This window comes from Pseudophryne corroboree, chromosome 2, assembly GCF_028390025.1.
Source record: "Pseudophryne corroboree isolate aPseCor3 chromosome 2, aPseCor3.hap2, whole genome shotgun sequence".
Taxonomy (NCBI): Eukaryota; Metazoa; Chordata; class Amphibia; order Anura; family Myobatrachidae; genus Pseudophryne; species Pseudophryne corroboree.
In genome coordinates this window covers 207,256,876-207,279,946 of record NC_086445.1, presented here as the reverse complement: position 1 = coordinate 207,279,946, position 23,071 = coordinate 207,256,876, and the positions used below count along the sequence as shown (strand labels likewise).

Below are 23,071 nucleotides of genomic sequence, written 5' to 3'. Positions count from 1 at the left end.
AATTTTTCTCTAGCCTCGCAGGTCTCGGTCTCCAGATCTGCTGATCTTTCTCCTGGTCTACCCTGTTAGGTTGCCTCTGTGTTTGGGCTTGTTCTGGCACCTCCGTTTGACAGATTGGCTGTTCAAGGTGTGGAGATAGAATGCGAGGAACTCCAGTGGCTCAGCATGTTGGTTCTCTCAATTCGGTGACATACCAGAGAATTTTCCCAGGACAGAAATATGGCATTCCATGGTGGTTACTCTACTATGTCTGTGGACACGTGCCACCTTTATTCCAGCCACTCCTAGACTAGCGGATGGCATATGGTGCATATTGGTGGTTTGGTGGCCCTTTCCATTCTGATTCTGTTAGCGGCTGGTCTCTGACTGCGCTTCTTTGAGGAAAGCACTCGCCTGCTGGTCTTCTTTACTATACGCACTGCCGAAGATTCAGCTGTTCACTAAGGGCATTGTTGGCCTTCAACGTTCCACGTTACTCCTTCGGATTTCGATTGATATTGCTATGCTGCAATCCTTCTGGCTAGCCTCTACAGTCTATATGCTTTTCAGGGCACGATTGTGACTTCAGTCTTTGCATACTATCATGGCTCCACCTTTGTTTCGATAACTTCCTGGCCAGCCTCAACATGATATCTGGCAGTTACCTTGGTAGTTTTCTGTATCTGTTGCCTCTGGGTCATATTGCATTTTAGGTTGGCTGACATCCTTTACTAACGCTCAGCAGTTCTATCGGTTGTAACCTTAAGTTTCGGCTTGACTGTAAAGTTTTCCAGAATTCTCAGTGCTTTCCCGCCCGTTTCGGAAGCTCTGGGATGTCCCCATGGTACTATACTCCAGCAGCCCCTATGGATGATTGAGAAAACAGGATTTTGGTACTTACCATTAAATCCCCTTCTCTGAGTCCATAGGGGACGCTGTACGCCCACCCTGCGCTACTCTCTTCCGGCGGTGTGGTTATACCACTGGTCATACCAGTGGGTCCGGGTGACTGGGTGTCCTTCAGGCCTGGTTGAAAGGTTTCCTTGCGTTACTGTCATTTTGTCTTTCTCTTTTGTATGGTTATTCTGTAAGTGTAAAATAGCTCTATCTGTGAGGTGTCTACCTTCAGTATAACGGGTCAAGGGTTCTAATCCTGGGTGTGACTGCTAAGACCTGTGTGATTTACAATATATGACAATCATATATGTGTGTGTGTGTGTGTGTGTGTGTGTGTGTATGTATGTGTATGTATATATATATATATATATATATCTGTCTGTATATCTATAACTCTATATGCATGCACACACATGTTCAAGGTATATCTGTGTGTTTCTGAGGTTCCTGTTTTACGGAAATCTCTCTTTATGGTTGCCTTGCTTACCTCCTCCTCTGTTGGTTGTGTTGCTGTCTCTCCTCGGGCACAGTTTCTTAACTGGTCTGGGGAGGGCTACAGAGGGGGAGGAGCCAGTCACATACATTAAAATTTTTAAAGTGTTGGCTCGCCTGATCACCCCATCTATACACCATAGTACTATACTCCAGCCTCCCCTATGGACTCAGAGAAAGGGATTTATCGGTAAGTACCAAAATCCTGTTTTCCACCAACCAATAGTAGTTACCAACCTGATATCTCACTGTTGAGAACTCGACAATCAATCCTACCCAATAAGCTCACTGCCTAAGTGTCATCCTCGACTTTGTACTGTCCTTTGTTCCCAACATTCAATCTGCATCTAAAAAACATATTGAGAATACGATCATACCTTACTCAAGACACTGCAAAAACTCTAATCCATGTTCTCATTATCTCCTGCATTGACTATTGCAATAGTCTTCTTACTGGTCTTACCAAAAAGAGACTCTCACCACTACAATCCATTCTGAATGCAGCTGTGAGGCTAACCTTCCTCACTAGATGTACATCGTCTGCGGATCGGTCCCGTTACCTGTATGCTACCGTATTTAATCTAAAATATTTTTATTCACATACATAACTATTAACCAAACTACACCAACGTACATCTCTTCACTTATCTCAAAATATCTCCCTATCCCAACTATCTTCGCACTTCAAAAGATCTACGTCTCCCATCCACACTGATTATTTGCTCTCATTCACAATTGCAGTACTTTCTTCAGGATGCATCTACTCTGTGGAATGCCCTCCCTTGCACAGTAAGATTCTTCTCTACACTCCAAACCTTCAACTATTCCTTAAGCTTTGCCTGAAGAGGTGAGTTTTATCAGTTCCGCAACCGCCAACATGACCATCATAAACTTACCTATCCAATTACATCCCCACTGTACAGACCACATATATCCTCTTTCTTCAATTTACCATCCTCCTGACCCCAAGCAAACATTGCTGTATGACCATATCATACAGCCCACCACAAACCTTTGCAATCTGGTGGACAATTATGCAACATATAGCACCTATCCTTGTGTACCAATGCCTATATCCCTATAGACCATAAGCTTGCGAGCAGGGCCTTCCTACCTATGTGACTGTCTGTTATGACCATTTTTGTTTTATGACTGTTGTTTACAACGGAATTTGCTGAGCTTCATAAAAAGCTGTCCAATAAATAATAATAATTAATGCTACACTATCCAAAATGACCCCTAACGTGTATGTAAGCAAAAGTATATAAAGAAGTGACATAATATAGTTGACAAAACAATGAAGGCATTGTAAATACATTAATTATACCAATACACATTTCTTAATTCTCATTTTAAAAAAAAGATCTAAAAACAAGTGGTTTCTTTCTTACTTCAGGCACCTTTTAAAGCAAAATAACATACGGATGCAAGCAAACAGAACTTTAAAAGGAAACAAATAGCGTAATTAACTGTTTGAATGAACAAAAAGTATATACTAAATCTAAACATTGCAAAAATTCATAAAATGTTTCACTAACATCAATCTGAAAGAGAAACAAAAGCAATCAAGTCTTACAACATTTAAGGGGTATATTCATTAAGAGTCGGATCCATTCCCACATGCATTTGTCGGAATGGATCAGACAAGCCCTATTCAATAGGGTGGCCCAATAGGGTGGCTGAGATCACAGGGAGCAGCTAGAGACAGCCACACAGCCGCATTCAGTGCCGGCCGGGGAGCGCTGCCGGGAGAGAGGTGCCTGGCTGGGGGACGTCAGAGATGAGCCGTGTCTTCCAGCGTCCGCGGCTCCAGCTGCCCCCGCCGGTAAGCACTCTCTCTCCCTCCCTCGCCCTGCTCCCCCGCCTCCTCACCTCAATCCGACTTTTAAAAAAGTCTGATTGAAGTTGTCGGAAACAGGGCCAAATCCTGTCGACTTTGGCCTTATTTCCGACAAAAACACGAGGATCCGCGGCTATTCCGCCGATCCACGTGTTTTCCAACAAGTCGGGAATTCCCAACTTGTTGAAAAAATCAGCCTCTAATGAATAGGTCGGAACTCCTTCCGACTTAAATCTGACTAAAGCTGCCGTCTTTCTGTCAAGGCGGCAGCTTCCGACACTTATTGAATATACCCCATAGTCAGTGTTTGATGACATATTACCATTGCACTGACATTGTTTGGCCTTAATGTCATATTTTAACATTTTAAAATGTACTTTAGAATAATATTGAAGAGGTACAATGACTTTCCATTTTTATTTTTAAAAAATTATTTTAGTTGAATAAAGAACATAAAAAACTTCAGTGTATATCTGCTATTATAATGCTTAGTAACCACATAAAGCAGAACAAAAAAGAAGCCATCCTTTCTGATCATACATTCAAGAACTACATGCCAATTCTGAAACTGGAGGGAAAGATACAGAATGGCAAACATTAAAAAAAATTAGAACCATGGAAGTTACAAAAGTCATACAGTTGAGTAAAAAACCGTTTGTCAAACAAATGTCTGTTTTGAGGACTTATAATAACTTAAACATCCCATTCCACCACCCCGTAAAGCATTTAAAGAAAAAAAAAATCCCTGAATTGGGCTGATGAGATGGACCGAAGGATTAATTTCTGACGTCTAATTCAACACTATACACTGCTAAATTGTAACTAAAACTACAATATATGAGACCAGTGTCGAATTGGGGCACGAAGGGCCCACCGGGGGAAATGTAGTGGTAGGGACCCATGTTTAGGAGTATGGCCAACCACCACAGAGGCTAGGCTAACCATTAGAGAGTGCATGGGATGGCCCTCTTAATAAATATATACAGTACTGCGAGTGCATGCATGATAATGTACCAGATTAATAACAGCAATGCATTGTAGAGAATACACCATAGTCCTGTGTAGTATAAGGTAACATAAGTATAATGTACAGTCCGGAACCTGATCCTTAGAGGAGGAGGAGGTGGGGCCCCAGGTAGTACTGTATCCCTGTGGGACAATCCAACCCTGTATGAAACTAGTGATTACCAAACTTTGTATATTTTTCAACAAAACACAAAAATATATTATAATATGATTAAACAGGAAAAATATATAAAAAGATAGTGACGGGCGCTCCGCAGCGCACATGATGTCTATTCTATACTGAAACATTTTGCGACCAACTAGTGTTAGGGGGCTTACTACCTCGCCACCTATGGTATCTCTGTGAGTCACTCCCTGGCCCTGCATTTGTTATTCTACATCGGAAGCACGTTGCTCATTGCACTGATATTCTCTATAATTGTCTGCCTGCTGTTCTTGTTTTAATATGGCGCAGAGGAATCACAAAGCTACTGCTATTCCTAAGCGCAGGCTCTACATCTCAGAATTCTACAGTCACAGATCAACTTTCTGATACTGAGGACACTCCACTACCGGAAGCTGCTCTCCCCACCCAGGATGTTATCGCCATTATCACTAAAACAATTAAGTAAGAAATGAGATCTGTGCTCGCAGAATTCAAAACCAAACTTGCCGGCTTGGGCGCCCGTGCTGACTCCTTAGAACGCAAGATGGATGAGGTATGCCAATACCAGACTGTGGTTGAGAAGGAGCTAGCTGACATCCGTTCTGACACTGAGCTCCATAGAGACCATCTAGAGGAGTTGGACAACCGGAATCGTAGAAACAATATCAGGATCCGTAACATTCCTGAGAGCGTTGCGATGGAGAGTATCCCAGGTTTTCTAGAGGATCTCTTTCTGGAACTGATCCCAGGGACTCCTAAAGATTTCCTTCTTCTAGACACGGCACATAGAGCTTTATGTCCTCAGCCTCCTCCTACTCAACCTCCTCGGGACGTCATCCTGCGGTTCCACTACTACAAAACTAAAGAAAAGCTCATGTTCGCTGCTCGGGTGCTCCAGTCAGTTACTTTTTCGGACACCCAATTACAAATTTTCCAAGACTTGGCTCCCTCTACACTCAAAAAACAAAATTATCTGTGTCATTCCATCAAATATAAATGGGGGTTTCCAACTTCAAGTCACCAAGGATGAGTCGCAACATTCTATTAAAACCAATGCTCAGGGTTATGACTTCCTTAAAATTTTTGGCACCTTTGACTCTCTTCCTGATGTGATTCAGAATACCATTGCCTCCTCACCTTCTAAAAGACGTGACTCCAACTACTGACTGGACATCCGCAAAACTTGACTCCACTGCTTTCAGTGATACCGCCCATGTAACTATTATATGAGTGATGCTAAGTACTTGTTTGTTCTACGTATTGCTCTGATCACTCAGAACTTTTTAGACTGTTGCCTGACTATTACCTGTGACTCGTATGTTGCGGCCCTAATTAGTCCCTATTTTGAAATAGCTGTTGTGCCTTGACTTGGTAAGGCTGATATTTGATTAAGATACGAGGGATTGATGCGGGCCGTTGATACGCAGTCTTTGTTACTGATAATTTTTTCTGTTTTCGCTAAGCTGATATTTTACTGTTTCGCTTTATGACAAGTGTTTTTGTATATGTCAGCTTTCACCATTCGATTATGTAATACTGTCACTGTCTCTAAGATTGTCGATTTATGTACTTCATATTTCATGTTGCCCTTCAAGCAGCTTAGGTTCTGACCCATAGCCTTTATGTCCCTAACTCTAGGTCGCAGAATACCTATGTTCTTCTTCACTATGTTTTTGTTCTACCTGGTTTTTATTGCAGCAACTACCCCCCACAACGAAAGGAATACCTAGTTGGCACTAATCCTTTTCCTCTTGGTCCCAACCGGTTTTTAGGAAAGGGTCTATTCCCTGAATTTGTCCTTTCACTAATCCTACCCCATTACTATTTTTGTCTTCCTCAAATCCCTCCAATCCACCTAGTTGGCCCAGTCTCTGGTTATTCACTATAATTGGCTATTGTAATGATTTACCCCCCGCCCCCCATGACTCTGAAAGTATTATCCATTAATGCCAATGACCTTAATTCGCCTACCAAGAGATCCATGGCGCTTCAATTTTTTACTCGGCACAAGCCGGATGTCATTTTCTTACAAGAGACACAATTTAAACCACCTCACCCGACTTTATGCTGTAAGCAGTATCCTCATGATTTTTATTCTACTATGTCTGCCAAATGTAGAGGTACTGCCATTATAATCCACCGTGATCTTCCTATAGCCATTCAGGATTCTATAATAGATGATGACAGTAGATTTGTAATCCTCTCAGGCACTCTCAATCAGACCCCAATTACCCTAGCGTCTATATATGCCCCAAACATGCAGCAGGGTTCCTTTTTAAAGGTCTTCTCGGATCATCTTTCTAAGTTCTCCAATGCCAGGATGATAATTGCTGGCGACTGTAATATTACCCTTGACGCTCTTTTTGATCAGTCTCACACTAGTACAGGAACGCCTAATATCATGCATTGCCTCTCATGACTTAAATGATGGTTGAGAACCCTGTATCCTTCCGCTAGAGGCTACACACACTACTCTCCACAACACGACCTCTACACTCACATTGATAATGTTTTTGTAGATCGAGGTATTACTCAAACTCTTTTGGGGGCTCAGATAATCCCTACGACCTGGTCAGACCACTATGCAATCACTATGGATTTAGCTACCCCACGTACACCTTCAACCCCACGTACGTGGCATCTAAATGAGTCACTCCTCCTTAAGCCATCCAACATAGTTGAAATAAAAAATGTGATCGGCATTTATTTCACTGATAACGTGTCTCCTAACATAACCCCTGCTGTGTTACGGGAGGCTCATAAAGCCACCCTTCAAGGCCTCCTCATTAATCTTACTTCGGCTCAGAAGAAGATTGAAGCTAGGCGTATTGTTGAATTGGAAACCGAATTAGCCTCTTTAATCCTCCTACACTAATGCTATCCCAAGAAGAGGCTTTATTCTAAAATGTTGTGACTTTTGTGGATCCATCAGAAATTCAACGAAAAATCAGACAGAGCTGATACTTTGTTGGTTCGTCATTTGCGAGCAAAGCGTACGCAAAATCGAATTCTTACTCTGAAATGTTCTGATGGATCTACAACTTGTGACCCTAAGGTGATGGCTTCACAGTTTCATGACTACTATAAATCCTTACACAATCTCCACTCAGCTGGCACGGCTACTACACTACTTATCCTCGTGCCATTTACCGGAACTTTCTGAGTCGGATGTGGATGTACTTAATACTCCCATATCTAAGGAAGAAATTCTTGCCACTATTAAACAGCTTCGCCATTCCTCCGACCCTGGTACAGATGGCTTTCCTGCTATTTATTCTAAAAAAAACTTGGGATTCCCTTCTCCCCATGCTTCACTCACTATTTAACTCGCTATTGGAAAAGGGATTCAGCAACCACCAAGGCCAATATTAAAGTCATCCCTAAGCCTGATCTGCTAGAAATGAAGAATTACAAGCCCATTTCATTATTAAATACTGATCTGAAGCTGTTTGCCAAAATCCTTGCGAATAGACTGGCTCCATATTTATCAGCATTAATACACCCAGACCAGGTCGGGTTTATCCCTAATCGACAAGCTGCGGATAATCTAGGCAGTTTATCGATCTCATTCACATTACTCATCAAAAATCTCTCTCGCCGCTGGTGGTGGCTGTTGGCGCGAAGAAAGCCTTCGATAGAGTAGCCTGGCTCTTTATCCAACAAACCCTGAAAAATATAGGATTGCATGGTGCTTTTTATAATGCCGTGACCTCACTCTATAAAAACCCTTCTGCTTCTATCCTATTCTATCTTTCCTCCCTCCCCCTTCCTATCAGAAATGGCACCCGTCAGGGTTGCCCACTCTCTCCTCTGCTTTTTGCCCTAGCGATGGAGCCACTGGCAGCAAGAATTAGACTGAACACCAATATTTCAGGCATTTTGGTTGGTAAATATGAGCACAAAATTGCGTTGTACGCCGAAGACGTTATATTAACCTTGACTGACCCGTGCACTTCTTTGCAGCATTTATTTGAGGAAGTTCATGCTTATGGCCAATTATCTAACTATAACCTTAATGCTGATAAAAATAGGATTTTAATGACCTACCGGTAAATCCTTTTCTTGTAATCCATAAAGGATATTGGGGAGACTTAGTACGATGGGGTATAGATGGGGTCCAAAGGAGCCGGTGCACATTAAATTTCTTCACTGGGTGTACTGGCTCCTCCACTCTATGCCCCCTCCCACAGGCAGTTACAGGTAAAACAGTGCCCGAAGGAGAAAAGACATATATGAGAGAAGGAACATAACAACAACAAGGAGTGGTGAGATTTACACACCAGCACACCACTAACATACAACAACCAGCAATGGCTGGTAACAATAACAGCAACAGCTGAACAGGTAACCACATAAAAGAGAACCTGCAGAAAAGTCAATGCACTGAGGTTTGGCGCCCAGTATATCACTTATGGACTATGAGAAAAGGATTTACCAGTATATAATTAAAATCCTATTTTCTCTAGCATCCATAAGGGATATTGGGGAGACTTAGTACGATGGGAACGTCTCAAAGCTTCCAGAACGGGCGGGAATGTGCGGCGACTGATGCAGCACCGCCTGCCCAAACTGCGAATCCTCTTTGGCCAGGATATCAAACTTGTAAAACTTAACAAAAGTGTTCTTACCCGACAAGGTAGCAGCTTGGCATAGTTGCAAGGCCGAGACTCCACGGGCAGCCGCCCAAGAAGAGCCCACCGATCTTGTAGAGTGGACCTTCAGAGACTTAGGAATAGGTAAGGCTGCCGACACATACTGTAGGCCTGTTGGATAGTAAGCCGAAGCCAATGAGCAATGGACTGCTTCAAAGGAGGACAATCATAGAGCACAAACAAGGAATCTGTCTTTCTGACCCGAGCCGTTCACCTGACATAGACCTTCAAGGCTCGCACAGTATCCAATGTCTCCGGAGGAGCAGAAGTGCCAGAACTTGACAGAACCACAATAGGTTGATTCAAGTGGAATGCAGAGACTACCTTCAGCAGGAACTGCTGCCTATTCCGGAGCTCCGCTCTGTCCTCGTAAAAGACCAAGTATGGACTTTTACACAATAAGGCCCCCAATTCTGAGACAGGCCTAGCAGAAGCCAGGGCAAGTAACATCACCATCTTCTACGTGAGGTACTTGTCTTCTACCGTTGTCAGAGGTTCAAACCAGTAGGACTGTAGAAATTCCAACACCACATTCAAATCCCAGGGTGCCGTAGGCGGCACAAAAGGAGGTTGTATGTGGAGTACCCCTTGCAAGAAGGTCTGAACTTCTGGCAACACTGCCAATTTCTTCTGAAAGAAAATTGAGAGAGCTGAAATCTGGATCTTAATGGAATCTAGACGTAAGACCTTATCCACACGAGCCTTCAGGAAACGTAAGAAACGTCCCAAGTGGAACTCTGTAGGCGGATATGTTCATTCCTCGCACCAAGAGACATATCTTCTCCACATATGATGATAGTTGTCACAACTGAGGGCTGGTGAGGGTATCCGGAAGCCTAAGTTGTAGGGGCTGACGCATACCGGAATTTGGGTGGCGTGAGTAGACTCCTAGACATGCGCTAAGACAGTAGCAATGAATGGTATCTTTCTGAGATTTTGTTAAATAAAAAGTCATATAAGGTGCAAAAGAACATCAAACGTCACAAGTGGTTATTTGGAGCACAACTGGTTAGGACCAGTAATCCGGAATGTGAAGGAGAGTTCTGTATAAAGCCTGGGGACCCACGTGAGGTAATGTGATGCTGGGAAAAGTAGGTGAAGCTGTAAATAATACTAGGGTTCGTGGATAAATTATAAATGAAGCTGGGGTTTGCAGGGAAACTGTAAATGAAGCTGGGGTTTGCTGGAAAACTGTAGATGAAGCTGGGGTTCACTGGAAAACTGTAGATGAAGCTGGGGTTCACTGGAAAACTGTAGAACACTGGGAAGTGGCTGCTGGGAAGCCAGAGCATGTAATGCTGTTAGTACTGAGTGTAGGAACAATGGTGATAGGGTGCACCACAGGGCAGGGACACAGGGAGCTGGAATATCACCGAAGAGGAAAACCCCCATGGAGTCCACAGGGAACTGCACACTGGAATCACAGGAGACAATTGAAGCACTGACAACCCCCTAAGTGCTGGGACAGGATATTTATACCTGCAGGATAGCAGGGATTGGTGGACAATTAGACTCCAGTTCTGTCAGTACTGTGGATAGGTGAAATTATATCATGTCATGCCAGCCCAACATGGCTGCGCCCATAGACGAATGCAGAAGGGGAATTAGGAACTTAGAACCCATGTGTGAGTCAACAATGGCGGCGGAGACCGCAACAGCAGAAGTCCACACGCCCAGCGCGTTCAGCGGCCACAAGGATGGAAGCGGCGGCCGGAGCACACAGAGGACGCACATCCAGCGGGGAACCACGGGCGCGGCAACGACAGCCGCGACGGGACTGAGAGCGCTGCACCACTGCTAGCGCAAACACTGAGGAGGCCCGCTAAAGCCATCGCTGCAGGCAACACAAACTACAGCCCGGCCCTGGCTCGCTGAGCCAACCTCAGGAGGCACTTAACCGGTAAGAAACAGCGTCTAGTTACCCGGATCGTGACAATAGTGTTTTGACGTCACAGGTTTCCTGGCCTGAACCATGGTAGCAATAACCTTTTTGGAAAGGCCCTTGTGAGATAGGATGTTCCGCTCATCCTCCATGCCGTCAAACAAAGTCGCCGTAGACTAACGGTGCCTGTTGAAGAAGATCGCTTCTTAGAGGTAGAAACCAAGGGTCTTCAACGGACATGTCCTGAAGATCGGGCATACCACGCCCTCCGAGGCCAATCTGGGGCAATCAGAATTGCCTGTACTCCTTGATTTCTGATTCACTTGAGCACCCTTGGGAGCAAAGGAATCGGAGGAAACAGGTAGACCAGCCGGTAAGGCCAAGGCGACGTCAGTGCATCCACTGCCCTCGCCTGAGGGTTCCTAGTTCGTGAGCAATACCAGTGAAGCTTCTTGTTGAGTCGAGAAGCCATCATGTCTATCTGTGGACAGCCCCACCGTTGGATGATCTGCTGGAACCCTTGATGGTGGAGACCCCACTCCCCTGGGTGGAGATCGGGACGACTCAGGAAGTCCTCTTCCCAGTTGTCCACACCCGGAATGAAGATTGCCGACATTGCTCTTGCATTTCTTTCCACCCAGAGGAGTATCTTTGACACTTCTCGCATGCAAGCTCTGCTTTTTGTCCCTCCTTGCCAATTGATGTACGCCACTGCTGTGGCATTGTCCGACTGAACTTGGATCGCGTGAGCAGAGGAGAGGCTTGAAGCAGAGCATTGTAGATCGCCCGAAGTTCCAGAACATTGATCGTAAGGAGGGCTTCGTGGGCTGACAACCTGTCCTGGAACTGCGCCCCTTGGGTAACCGCTCCCCATACTCGCAGACTCGCATCCGTCGCGAGGGGGGTCCAATCCTGAATCCCGAAACTCCAGCCTTCTAGGAGATTGGAGGACTGCAACCCCCACAGGAGGGAAATCCTGGCCTGAGGTGACAGCCGAATCATCCGGTGCATCTGTAGATGTGATCTGGACCACTTGCTCAGGAGATCCAATTGAAATGTTCTGGCATGGAACCTCCCATATTGGATCGCCTCGTATGAGGCGACCATTTTACCCAACAATCTGATGCAAATATTTACGGACACTCGAGCAAGTCGGAGCACCATGCGGACCAACACCTGAAGTGTTCTTGCTTTGTCCTCTGGGAGGAACACCTTTTGGGCCACAGTATCCAGTAAAAGGAGCTGCTGAGTTGGCTCCAGGTGGGACTTCTGTAAATTGAGAATCCACCCATGGCGTGACAGAAGTTGGATAGTGTGGTCGATGGAGCAATAAAAGCTCCCTGGATCTTGCTTTTATCAGAAGATCGTCCAGGTAAGGGACAACATTGACCCCCTGGACCCGGAGTTGGAACATCATCTCCGCCATCACCTTTGTGAATACCCTTGGAGCCGTGGACAGGCCAAAGGGTAGTGCCTGGAACTGGTAGTGATTATCCAGTAGAGCAAACCTCAGATAAGCCTGATGAGGTGGCCAAATTGGAATATGAAGGTAGGCGTCCTTGATATCCAAGAAAACCAGGAATTCCTGTTCTTCCAGGCCCACAATCACTGCCCTCAGGGATTCCATTCTGAACTTGAAAACCTTTTAGGTAAGGGTTCAAGGACTTTAGATTCAAAATGGGCCTTACCGAGCCATCCGTCTTCGGTATCACAAACAGGTTGGAGTAATAACCCCTGCCTCGTTGTGGTATTGGTACTGGAACAATGATGTGGGACTGGACCAACTTTCAGATGGCCTGTTGCAACGTAACTTGCGAATCCTCCAAAGCTGGCAAGCTTGATTTGAAAAATTGTTGGGGAGCAGCACCATCAAACTCCAGCTTGTAGCCCTGAGAAATGAGGTCCCTTACCCAGATATCCTGGCAGGAGCTTTCCCAGATGCGGCTGAAGTGACGCAGTCGAGCTCCCACCTTGGGATCTCCTTGGGGTGGTTGGGCACCATCTTGTTGAGGAGTTAGTGGAAGAAGAACTGGTGCTCTGTTCCTGAGAACCGGTGGTTGCAGGTCTTTTTGATTTACCTCTGGTGCCTGTATTTGCATTGGAGGCACCTCTGGCCCTGGATTGAAATCTGCTCGACTGAACAGACGGCCCCGGGTAGAAACGCCTAGCCAGCTGGGCCTCAGAGGGGAGAAATGTGGATTTCCCAGCAGTGACTTTGGAAATCCACCTATACAACTCAACCCCTAAGAGCCATTCCCCAGAAAAGGGGAGGGGTTCCACACTTCGCTTGGATTATGCGTCCGCTATACACTGACACAACCACAAAGCCCTGCGCACCGACACTGCCATGGCAGAAGTCATAGCATTAATATTGCCCATCTCCTTGAGCGAGTCACACAGGACACGTGCAGTGTCCTGAATGTGCTTTAGGAGAGTCACCGTAGTGACCAGAGGCATATCCCCGGAGCGGCCCTCCTGAATATGAGAAGCCCACATGTGAATGGCATGGGTCATCCAGCAACCCACTATGACCGGCCTCTGCGATACACCAGCTGCCGTGTAGATAGACTTTAGTGTAGTCTCTCTTTTTCTGTCCTCAGGATCTTTTATGGTAAAGGAGCCTGGGGCAGGCAGCACCGCCTTTTTAGACAGTCGAGCGACTGATACATCAACCCCCGAGGGTTCTTCCCAGAATTTCCTACCTTCAGGAGCAAATGGGAAAGTGTGCAAAAATCATTTTGACACTTGGTATTTTTTGTCTGGATTTTTCCAGGCTAATTTAAATAGATCATCTAACACAGCAGAATCAGTGAAAGTGACATTAGGCTTGTTTTGTGTAAAGAAAAACTACTGCTGTGACGCAGCATCCTCTAGAGGGAGCTTTAACATGTCCCGTATAGCCAGAATGAGGGGTTCAATACCCTGAGCAGGAGTGGAATCCCCACTAACGAGATCCAAATCATCCCCACCCTCCTGTACTTCCTCATCTGAATCAGAGAGTAGAACAGGTAAACCACGCTTTTGTGGTCCTGAGCTAGAGAGGGGGGTCTGTGTAACATCTGCCCTAGCAGCTAAAACTGCAACAGCCTGTTGTAGTAGCTGAGTTTTCTGAACATTAGCAGTGAGTTGCGATGACATATTGGACATCATAGTCATAAGAGCCCCTAACCAGGAGGGCTCTGGATCCTCTCCCCCAACCCCCTCACTGAGTTGTGAAGTTTGGCTGTATTGTTCACATGAAAGAGAATCAGATGATAAGGGAGAGAATCTGGTGTGGCAGACACTGCATAATTTGTGTTTACCCATGTTTACAGTAATCATAATGACATACACACAGACAGTAATACTGATCAAGCCTGCCCTTACTGTGAGAGGAGACATACAGAGAGAGACACCAGCACACCCCTGCTGTACAGCCCAGTGAGGCTGTCAGCAAACTATAACACATTGAAACACTAATGATTTCTGTCCTGCATAGGACACAGATTGTGTACAATAGCGGCTCTACCTCTTTTGCTACACCCTGTAGCAGTTTTCCTGCGTGTCTTGTGAGTCAGGAAGAGCTGGGTGTGCTTGCTGCTGCTGCATTAAGCAGAGGAAGGTGCCAAAATGCCACTGGTCCCACTCTGAGGTAGCTCCGCCCCCCCGCCCCCATTCCACCTCTTCCCCCCCCAAAGGTGCCAGAGCTACAGTGATTTTTATACTGGCAAAGTCTCCTATTCTGCTTATAGACATCAGACAAGTGCTAGTTAAAGCTATTTCAACCCAGTTTACACTGGGGGCTCTAGCAGGTCCCCCCCAGAAGGGTCCAGTATGCCGTGCCTATGTTCAGCCACACTGTGAACCGGGGGACCCCCTTAGCGGGAAAGCAGCTCTGATACCTCGCAAGGCCAGTGACCGCTCCCCCCTAACTCCCTCGGTGCAGGTATGCTGTTGCCCAAACAGCGGGGGTCATTCCGAGTTGTTCGCTCTGTAAATTTCTTCGCATCGCAGCGATTTTCCGCTTAGTGCGCATGCAAAATGTTCGCACTGCGACTGCGCCAAGTAAATTTGCTATGCAGTTAGGAATTTTACTCACGTTTTTTTCTTCGTTCTGGTGATCGTACTGTGATTGACAGGAAGTGGGTGTACCTTCTTTATATTGTACCATGCTTTCATTGCTGTTACATGTCAATATATTTTACAAAAATCAATAAAAAGTATTAAAAAAAAAAGAAGAAGAATAAACAGGAAAACAAAATTCTGAAAAGATAATTGCATCCATCTGTATCCAAAGTAGTCTGTTCCAAATTAAGGTCCCAGTTGGCCTGCATCTGAGAATTGTGAGAGACCTAATGCAGAAACATAATATGGGTGTAGCCTGCCTAGTTTTAATGCAGCTTGCCAGAATGTGGGTATGGGTTTAAAACCAATTAAATTAGACAACTACAATAAAATCCACATATGAAAACATGTACAGTATTGTATGTGCAAATAAGGCCCCATAAATCTGATGACCAGTATACTATACAGTCATAAAGAGCTCCATTTGGTGATTTTGGATAATACAGAGCCCATTCTCAACTACTGTACAATACAGACCAAGCCACATTCTAATAATTAATAAATAGAACAATGTCCAGTGGTGGATTCCCCACTAGGGGCACCACTTGTTGGATGCGGCCCATCAGGCTGCCCTGCTTCAGAGCCCCAGTGGACCGTTTGCCTGAACTCGTAACCTGCAAACCGATTTATTCAGTTTTTTTGCTGTCTTTAAGCCGAGCAGCACTATAGGCTGTAGTGTGTTCTCTGAGACGAGTGAAAACTGTGGTATCCTTTTTAGATCAAGCATAGATTAATACACGTTTCTTTCTTTGTTTAGAACAAAAGATTAAATTTATAATGTGTCTCCATCTGTATATCTGGCATGTTCTTTTTAAGTATGTCTTAGGACATTATGACGTTTTATAAAAATTTCCCATACAAACCATTATGTGATTACACAGATACGTTAAAAGCAAACCACAGAAAATATATCTATGACAAAAAAAAAACCTTTGATCAATACTGCGTGTTGCAGATAAACACGAATAGCCAGTAATCCTGTGTGATTGCAATAAAACACCATGGGCCGGATGTAATGACGCCCGAGAACGGCGGCCGTGCGGAATGTCGGCCAAACTCTGACTTTTTTTTTTTAAAAAGAGTCAATCGCTTACAAGGCATGGTTTTGCCCTGTAAGTGATTACCCTTTTCAAAAAAAGTCCCAGTTCGGTCAGCATTACACACGGCCACCATTACATTTGGTCCCACATCTGCAAATCAAAAACCTGTCTGTGCTGCAACATCCAGTACAGCCTAAGTGCACTCCCACTGACGCTTTAGATGAATAAATGAAAGCATCTCACGAAAATTACCCCGACATCCCTGGGAATTATATTTCTCAGACTCACTTTCTGGTTTAAATAAAAAGGGTCTAAGTCTTCGATTGGCACAGCAATAAATTCCGAAGGAACATCGCCGTAGATAAACGGCACATTTTTGCCTGCTTCTAGGTCAGTGTTTGGTGTTGGTTTATTATCGTCATCGTCGTCTCTGTGGCTACTGTCTGGCTTTGGTGGCTTTTTCTTCTTTTCTTCAGCTATGCGTTTTTCAATGGTAGCCAATGATTCCCGAGTAAATGCTTTGAAGCTATGAGGGCCAGGTGGTGCATTAAGCAGAGCTGCCATCTTTTCATCCTGCAGCAACTTCTTTATTTATATAGCACCCAAGACAGTCAAACTCTGTAAAAGGGGAAAAAAGATAAATATTAAAATAGAATGCACAACATAACAAGAACATACACCTGAAGAACTTACACAATCTCTACCACGTGACTAGCAGAGTGAGCAGCACGGCCCACATATGTAATAAAGTCGGTTTCAGAAAAATGATGTATCCAAATAGTCTACATAAACTATACAAGAATTATACACAATGAAGTGAAAGGGCAAAACAAGTATCATCATCATCTGGGGACGCAGTAACAGTTTAGACTGTTTAGAGCACAGCCAAAATGACCTGACCTTATGATATTAATGAAGGGCACCCCTACTCTTATATATAAAAACTGATATCTCACAGTAGTGTTGCAGGGGCCGTCTTAACAGCAGTGTAGGCCCCTGGGCACAGCACAGCCCCTGGGCCCCCTACCCATCCTCTAGCAGTAGGGGTGGGGGGTGCTATCAGCGGCAGCTTTGATGTCCCGCGGTTGGTAGGGGGTGTTCTATCTTCCGTGCAGCATGTAGGGCCTGGAGCAGTAATTTCTGCTAATTACTCCTTTACAGCACAGATGGGGCTAAACTGTAGAAGGGGGCATTGGGCTGAATGAAGGGGTCCTGGTACATGACTTCCAGAGTGGTAGGGGGTGTGTAATACGCAGGGAAGGGGTGGATAGTGGAGTGGGCTTAATATTTATCGTTTTCCGGTGGGAGGGCAGCTTGCTTGACTGCAGATATCTCAAGTTCCTGGAAATATATTTATTTGCTTTTAATGGGATAAAATACTAGAGACTCCCACCTTTCAGGCGGTACTGGGGACTTGGGGATCAGAGTTCAGGAACCAGAGCAGTTCACCAATGAAAATATAAATTTGCATACCAGGCGTGTGGAGCTGGAGCAGGGACCAGCTACTGGAAGGCTGATATCTCTGGTTCTGGGTATAGTAGAGACAAGCTGCCAGTGTCCACCGAAAGGGGAGAGTCCCAGCTTTAGGATTATACCCTCAGAAAATATCTAAGTCAGACAGAACCTGAGATATCTGGCTGGGAAAAGCTATTAACAGGCTTGGATGGGGACCACTGCTTTCAAGTTGGATATCTCCGGTTCCCCAGGGCAGATTTTAAAAAATCTGGTACCCCTGGAAAGAAGGGACCCTCAGCTATCAGCCTAGGGCCCTTATACTCCTGGGGCCCTTGGGCAAGAGCCCATTGAGCCCATACAAAAAAAAGGCCCTGAGTGTTGCTAAGGATACACAATCATAATAACAGGTAGAGAGGGTGGAGGAATAATCAACCGCCCCATGTCAAGCTACTAACACTTTACCACAGACATTCACCTGCTCCTCCAAAACCAAACTAAACAAGAATGTGGTAGGGCTAAAAGGGGACATCTAACCCTATTTTACAGATAACTTCCAAAACAGAGGCTAAAAGGCAGACTGGGATCTCAGGGCATATCACAGGTACAGAAAAAGCACATTTAAGTTGATCAAAGCATTTACGACATGCAGCATAATAGATTTGACGAAATTAAGATATACTGTACCATATCTGTGCCATAGACCTTTACACTTATATTAGGGAACAGTTACTACAACTGGCTGCCAATATTTAGACTACACAACTAGAAAGTCAATGAAATATTCCCTGCTACAGTATAATGTACAGCAATAGGTAATAAATAATACAGTACAAGGCATCTTTCCTTGATGTACAGTATACAGTAAATCAATCTGTAGCAGAGTTTTCGGACCATTCACGTGTACATCAGTGTTTTTAGACAATTCACATGATTTGAGTAAGTGTTAATGAATTATAAGATTTGACACCAAACAGTGTAAAATGTTTTCATAAAAGACTTCAAGTATTATCCACAATGGTAGGTAAGCTTTCAATATGCAAAGAACAAAGGGGATCATTTCAAGTTGATCGATAGCTGTCGTTCACTGCGTAGCGTTCAGTGAAAAAAACGGCTAATATGCGTATGCACCGCAATGCGCACAAGCGTCGTACGGGTAAGAAGTCCATTGTGGTTTTGCACAGGTTCTAGCTTCCAATCGCACAGCTGAACGCAAGGAGATTGACAGAAAGAGGGCGTTTATGGGTGTCAACTGACTGTTTTCTGGGAGTGTTTGGAAAAATGCAGGCGTGGCCGGGCATTTGCTGGGCGGGTATCTGAGGTCATTACCGTGTCACTCGTCGCAGTAATCATTGCACAGGATAAGTAACTACAGGGCTGGTCTTGTTTTGCACAAAATGTGTTTGCAGCTGCCCTGCTGCACAGGCATTCGCACTCCTGCAAAGCGAGAATACACTCCCCCATGGGCGGCGACTATGCGTTTGCACGGCTGCTAAAAACTGCTAGCGAGCGATCAACTCGGAATGACCCCCAAAATATCTACATTTAGCAAAGGTTAATTTCATTAGCCATCCTACAGCTGTAAGATTGGGCACACATTTCAAACATGTTGCCTTTAATTGTGACAGTTGAAGAAAACGTGTTTGTCTTTCCATTATCTACATTTACATTACAGATGGAAAACTTGAAAGCATAAGAGATGTAGCCCATTATAATCTATTACATAAAGTGCTGATATGCATTATCTAGCGTGCAATGCAAAAGCCACAATGGAAGTTTCAGGAACTGTATATAAGTATTATAATATTGGAACTCCCAACATTTCAAATTGTCATACAGAGTAATGGCAAAAGTATTGCATGCATTTTTAATATCAGTTTCCTCACACAGTTGGATAAGACATGAAAACCTGTTAAGAACGAGAACCAGGTATTACTGTCTGGACTTGTTAGCAGTAGGAGTAAATAATTTACCTAGTGACCTTCTCAGTATTTGAATGGATGATAAACTCACTATTTTACTGAAGCCCTAGGTATAATCCTTAATCATACAGTGCAGTGTTCAGATTGTGTTGGGAGTTAGGGTCATTGCGCCCTCTCCAAAACAAGTAGTGCCCCATTTTTCTAATCGCAAAGATCCGCAGAGACCCTTGGATGGTAGGTCAAACGAGATGGATAAGACATGAACACCCACTGCTAAAACAAGAACCAGTTTCTTGTCATCGTCAGATGTTACTGTCTAGGTATGTTAGCAATAAGAGTATGCAATTCGTCTAGCAAGCTTCACAGAAACTGGACAATCAAGTCACAATCACCTTACATAAAAAATATATGCAGGCAGATAGATACTGCTGTGCATGGGTCTTAGAGATTTGCTACATTTTGCTGTAGCCTTGGTGGGAGGTAAACTCATTTAAAAAAAAATATTTCTCCTAAAAAAATAGGATTGTCATTACCTACCAGTAAATCATTTTCTCGTAGTCCGTAGGGCATACTAGGAATCCATTTAGTACCATGGGGTGTAGACAGGTCCACTAGGAGCCTTGGGCACTTTAAGAATTTGATAGTGTGCGCTGGCTCCTCCCTCTATGCCCCTCCTACCAGACTCAGTCTAGGAAACTGTGCCCGAGGAGATGGACATACTTTGAGAGGATAGATAAGGAAAGTGGTGAGATTACAAACCAGCACACACAGAACAATAGGAAAGCCATGCTAACCAAACTGGAAACAGGAACAGCAACAGCTGAACAAACCAGAATACTTAACTAAGTAACAGTGCAGGAAGAACGAAGCACCAGGCGGGCTCCCAGTATCCCCTACGGACTACGAGAAAAGGATTTACCGGTAGGTAATTAAAATCCTATTTTCTGCAGCGGGGTACACTGGTATTCCATAGGGAATAACATCGGGGTGGCGAGTTGGATCTTGATCCAAGGCACCAACAGGCTAAAGCTTTCACTGTTCACAGGATACAGCCAATCAGGAGCCGCGGACCGGCAGCCAATCAGGAGCCGCCGCTGCCGGTCCGTGAGCTCTGATTGGCTCACGAACCGGCGGCTGGTTAGAAGTCCGCTACACGCCGCCAGAAATAGCCGCGCTGGCGCGCTCTGAGCTCCTGACACCTCACATCACAGCCGGAGGAGCAGCAGCAGCAGCGGTAAGTAAGCTGCTGTGGGGGCAATTGGCTGGCACTGGGGGCATTTGTATACCTGGCATTGTGGGGGCAATTGGCTGGCACTGTGGGGGCATTTGTATACCTGGCACTGTGGGGGCAATTGTTTACCTGGCACTGTGGGGGCATTTATATACCTGGCACTGTGGGGGAATTTGTGGATCTGGCACTGTGGGGAATTTGTGGATCTGGCACTGTGGGGGCATTTATATACCTGGCACTGTGGGGCATTTGTATACCTGGCACTGTGGGGGCATTTATATACCTGGCACTGTGGGGGCATTTATATACCTGGCACTGTGGGGGCATTTGTATACCTGGCACTGTGGGGCATTTGTATACCTGGCACTGTGGGGGCATTTATATACCTGGCACTGTGGGGGCATTTATATACCTGGCACTGTGGGGCATTTGTATACCTGGCACTGTGGGGGCATTTATATACCTGGCACTGTGGGGGCATTTGTATACCTGGCACTGTGGGGGCATTTATATACCTGGCACTGTGGGGGCATTTGTATACCTGGCACTGTGGGGCATTTGTATACCTGGCACTGTGGGGGCATTTATATACCTGGCACTGTGGGGCATTTGTATACCTGGCACTGTGTGGCATTTGTGGATCTGGCACTGTGGGGGCATTTATATACCTGGCACTGTGGGGCATTTGTATACCTGGCACTGTGGGAGCATTTATATACCTGGCACTGTGGGGCATTTGTGGATCTGGCACTGTGGGGGCATTTGTATACCTGGCACTGTGGGGCATTTGTGGATCTGGCACTGTGGGGGCATTTGTATACCTGGCACTGTGGGGGCATTTGTATACCTGGCACTGTGGGGGCAATTGTGGATCTGGCACTGCACTATTGGGGGCATATGTCTGTGTATCACGTCCCATTTTAATTGGCCACACCCATATTTTTTTGCGCGCACACAGTACCTCTATGGGACACTCTCTGTCTGATTGGTCGCTGATTGGCCCCGCTGGGAGTGCACACAGACGCTCTCATTCTACAGAATGGGCGCGCGTGCGTGTCCACGCCCCTTTTCTGGAGCGCGCGCGCTTAGTTACAACCTTTATTTTTCCATACCCCCCACTTCAACATTTCCACTTCAACCAATGGTTGTGTGTATTTTAATACAGAATGATGTACACTTGTATGTGTCAGGAATCGACTTACCACAGCTGCATCTGTCCGTCGGTGCGGCCTCCGTCCGGGGTCCCTGCGTCTTGCTGTCGCTGGTCTCCCTGTCGCTGGGTGCCGTCCTGGGCCTGGGAGCGCTCCTGTTGTCAGCGGGCGTGCAAGCACGCCGCGTTCCCGCCGGGCCGCGTCATGGGCGCCGCCATGACAGTTTTCCTCTGACTAGTGTGGCAGCCAATCCGGAGCTTGGCCGCACCTCCTCTTTTGCACTCCAGCCAATGCCTGCAGACCGAGGGGTATATCAGGAGCAGCAGGGTGAGTCAGTCCTTGTCCTGGACTTCGTGTCGCTCCTGCTACTCGTGTGTCGGGATCCGCTCTCCAGTTCCCCTGTGTTCCTGTTTGCCTTCCAGCCTGTTCCGATACCACCGTGGAACCACAAGCACCAGCATTCCTGCATCTATTATCTGGCTCCACACCTTTCACAGCTACAGTGTGCTCCAGCCCTCTGCAGTAGAGACTCTTTCTCCAGGTACATCTCATCATTTCACCTGTGCATCAGCCTGCAAGCTGCCAGTGTAATCTCCAACAGCACTGTGAACTTTACACCTGTCTCCTGCATTTGCTACCAGGTTTGCTACCACTGTTACCATCTCTGCTGGCTCCACGGTCAACTATCTCTGGTTCCCATACCAGCATAACGATCCCCTGATCATTTATACAGCTACTGTTATTGCCATAGACTCTCAGCTTCCACGCTGCACCATACCCATTGCATTTATTATTTGTTATTGCAAGTATTCCTGCTGCTATATTGTTTGACCTTTTTGTTTAATAAAACAACAACGCGCACATGCGCAGGAATCAAATCCAGCTTCCTCACTTCTTCCATCCCACCTCCACTGACCCACTAGCGCCCCCTCCGGGGACACAAACCAAACCGAACCTGACAGTAAGTCCAGGACCGATGGACTCGGATGGTGGTCAGAATGTGGGGTCAGGGGCCTTACAAAATCTGGTCTCCCGTTTGGATGGTCAAGAGGCTGCGCAGCAGCAGATGTTCCAGTTCCTGCAAGGAATGTCATCCCGTCTGGATACACTACAACAATCTCTGCTTAGTGTACTTGCTTTTTCTGTTCCAGTTACCCCTGCAAGTGCTGTGGGTTCTTCCTCACCGGCTGCATCGACTCCAGTGTCACGCTTGCACCTGCCGTGCCCAGCAAATATGATGGCAGTCCGAAGCTATGTC

The 23,071-nt window shown here is 45.6% G+C and overlaps 1 protein-coding gene across 1 annotated transcript in view; it reads right to left on the bottom strand.

Annotated features, from left to right (window-relative positions):
• SCN8A (sodium voltage-gated channel alpha subunit 8) overlaps positions 1-23,071 on the bottom strand; it is a 369,246-nt gene that overhangs the window by 226,354 nt on the left and 119,821 nt on the right. The window contains exon 2 of the mRNA XM_063952263.1: positions 16,346-16,675. Within this exon, the coding sequence (XP_063808333.1) occupies positions 16,346-16,621 (276 nt within the window). The 5' untranslated portion in view covers positions 16,622-16,675. The remainder of the gene's footprint in view (positions 1-16,345; positions 16,676-23,071) is intronic.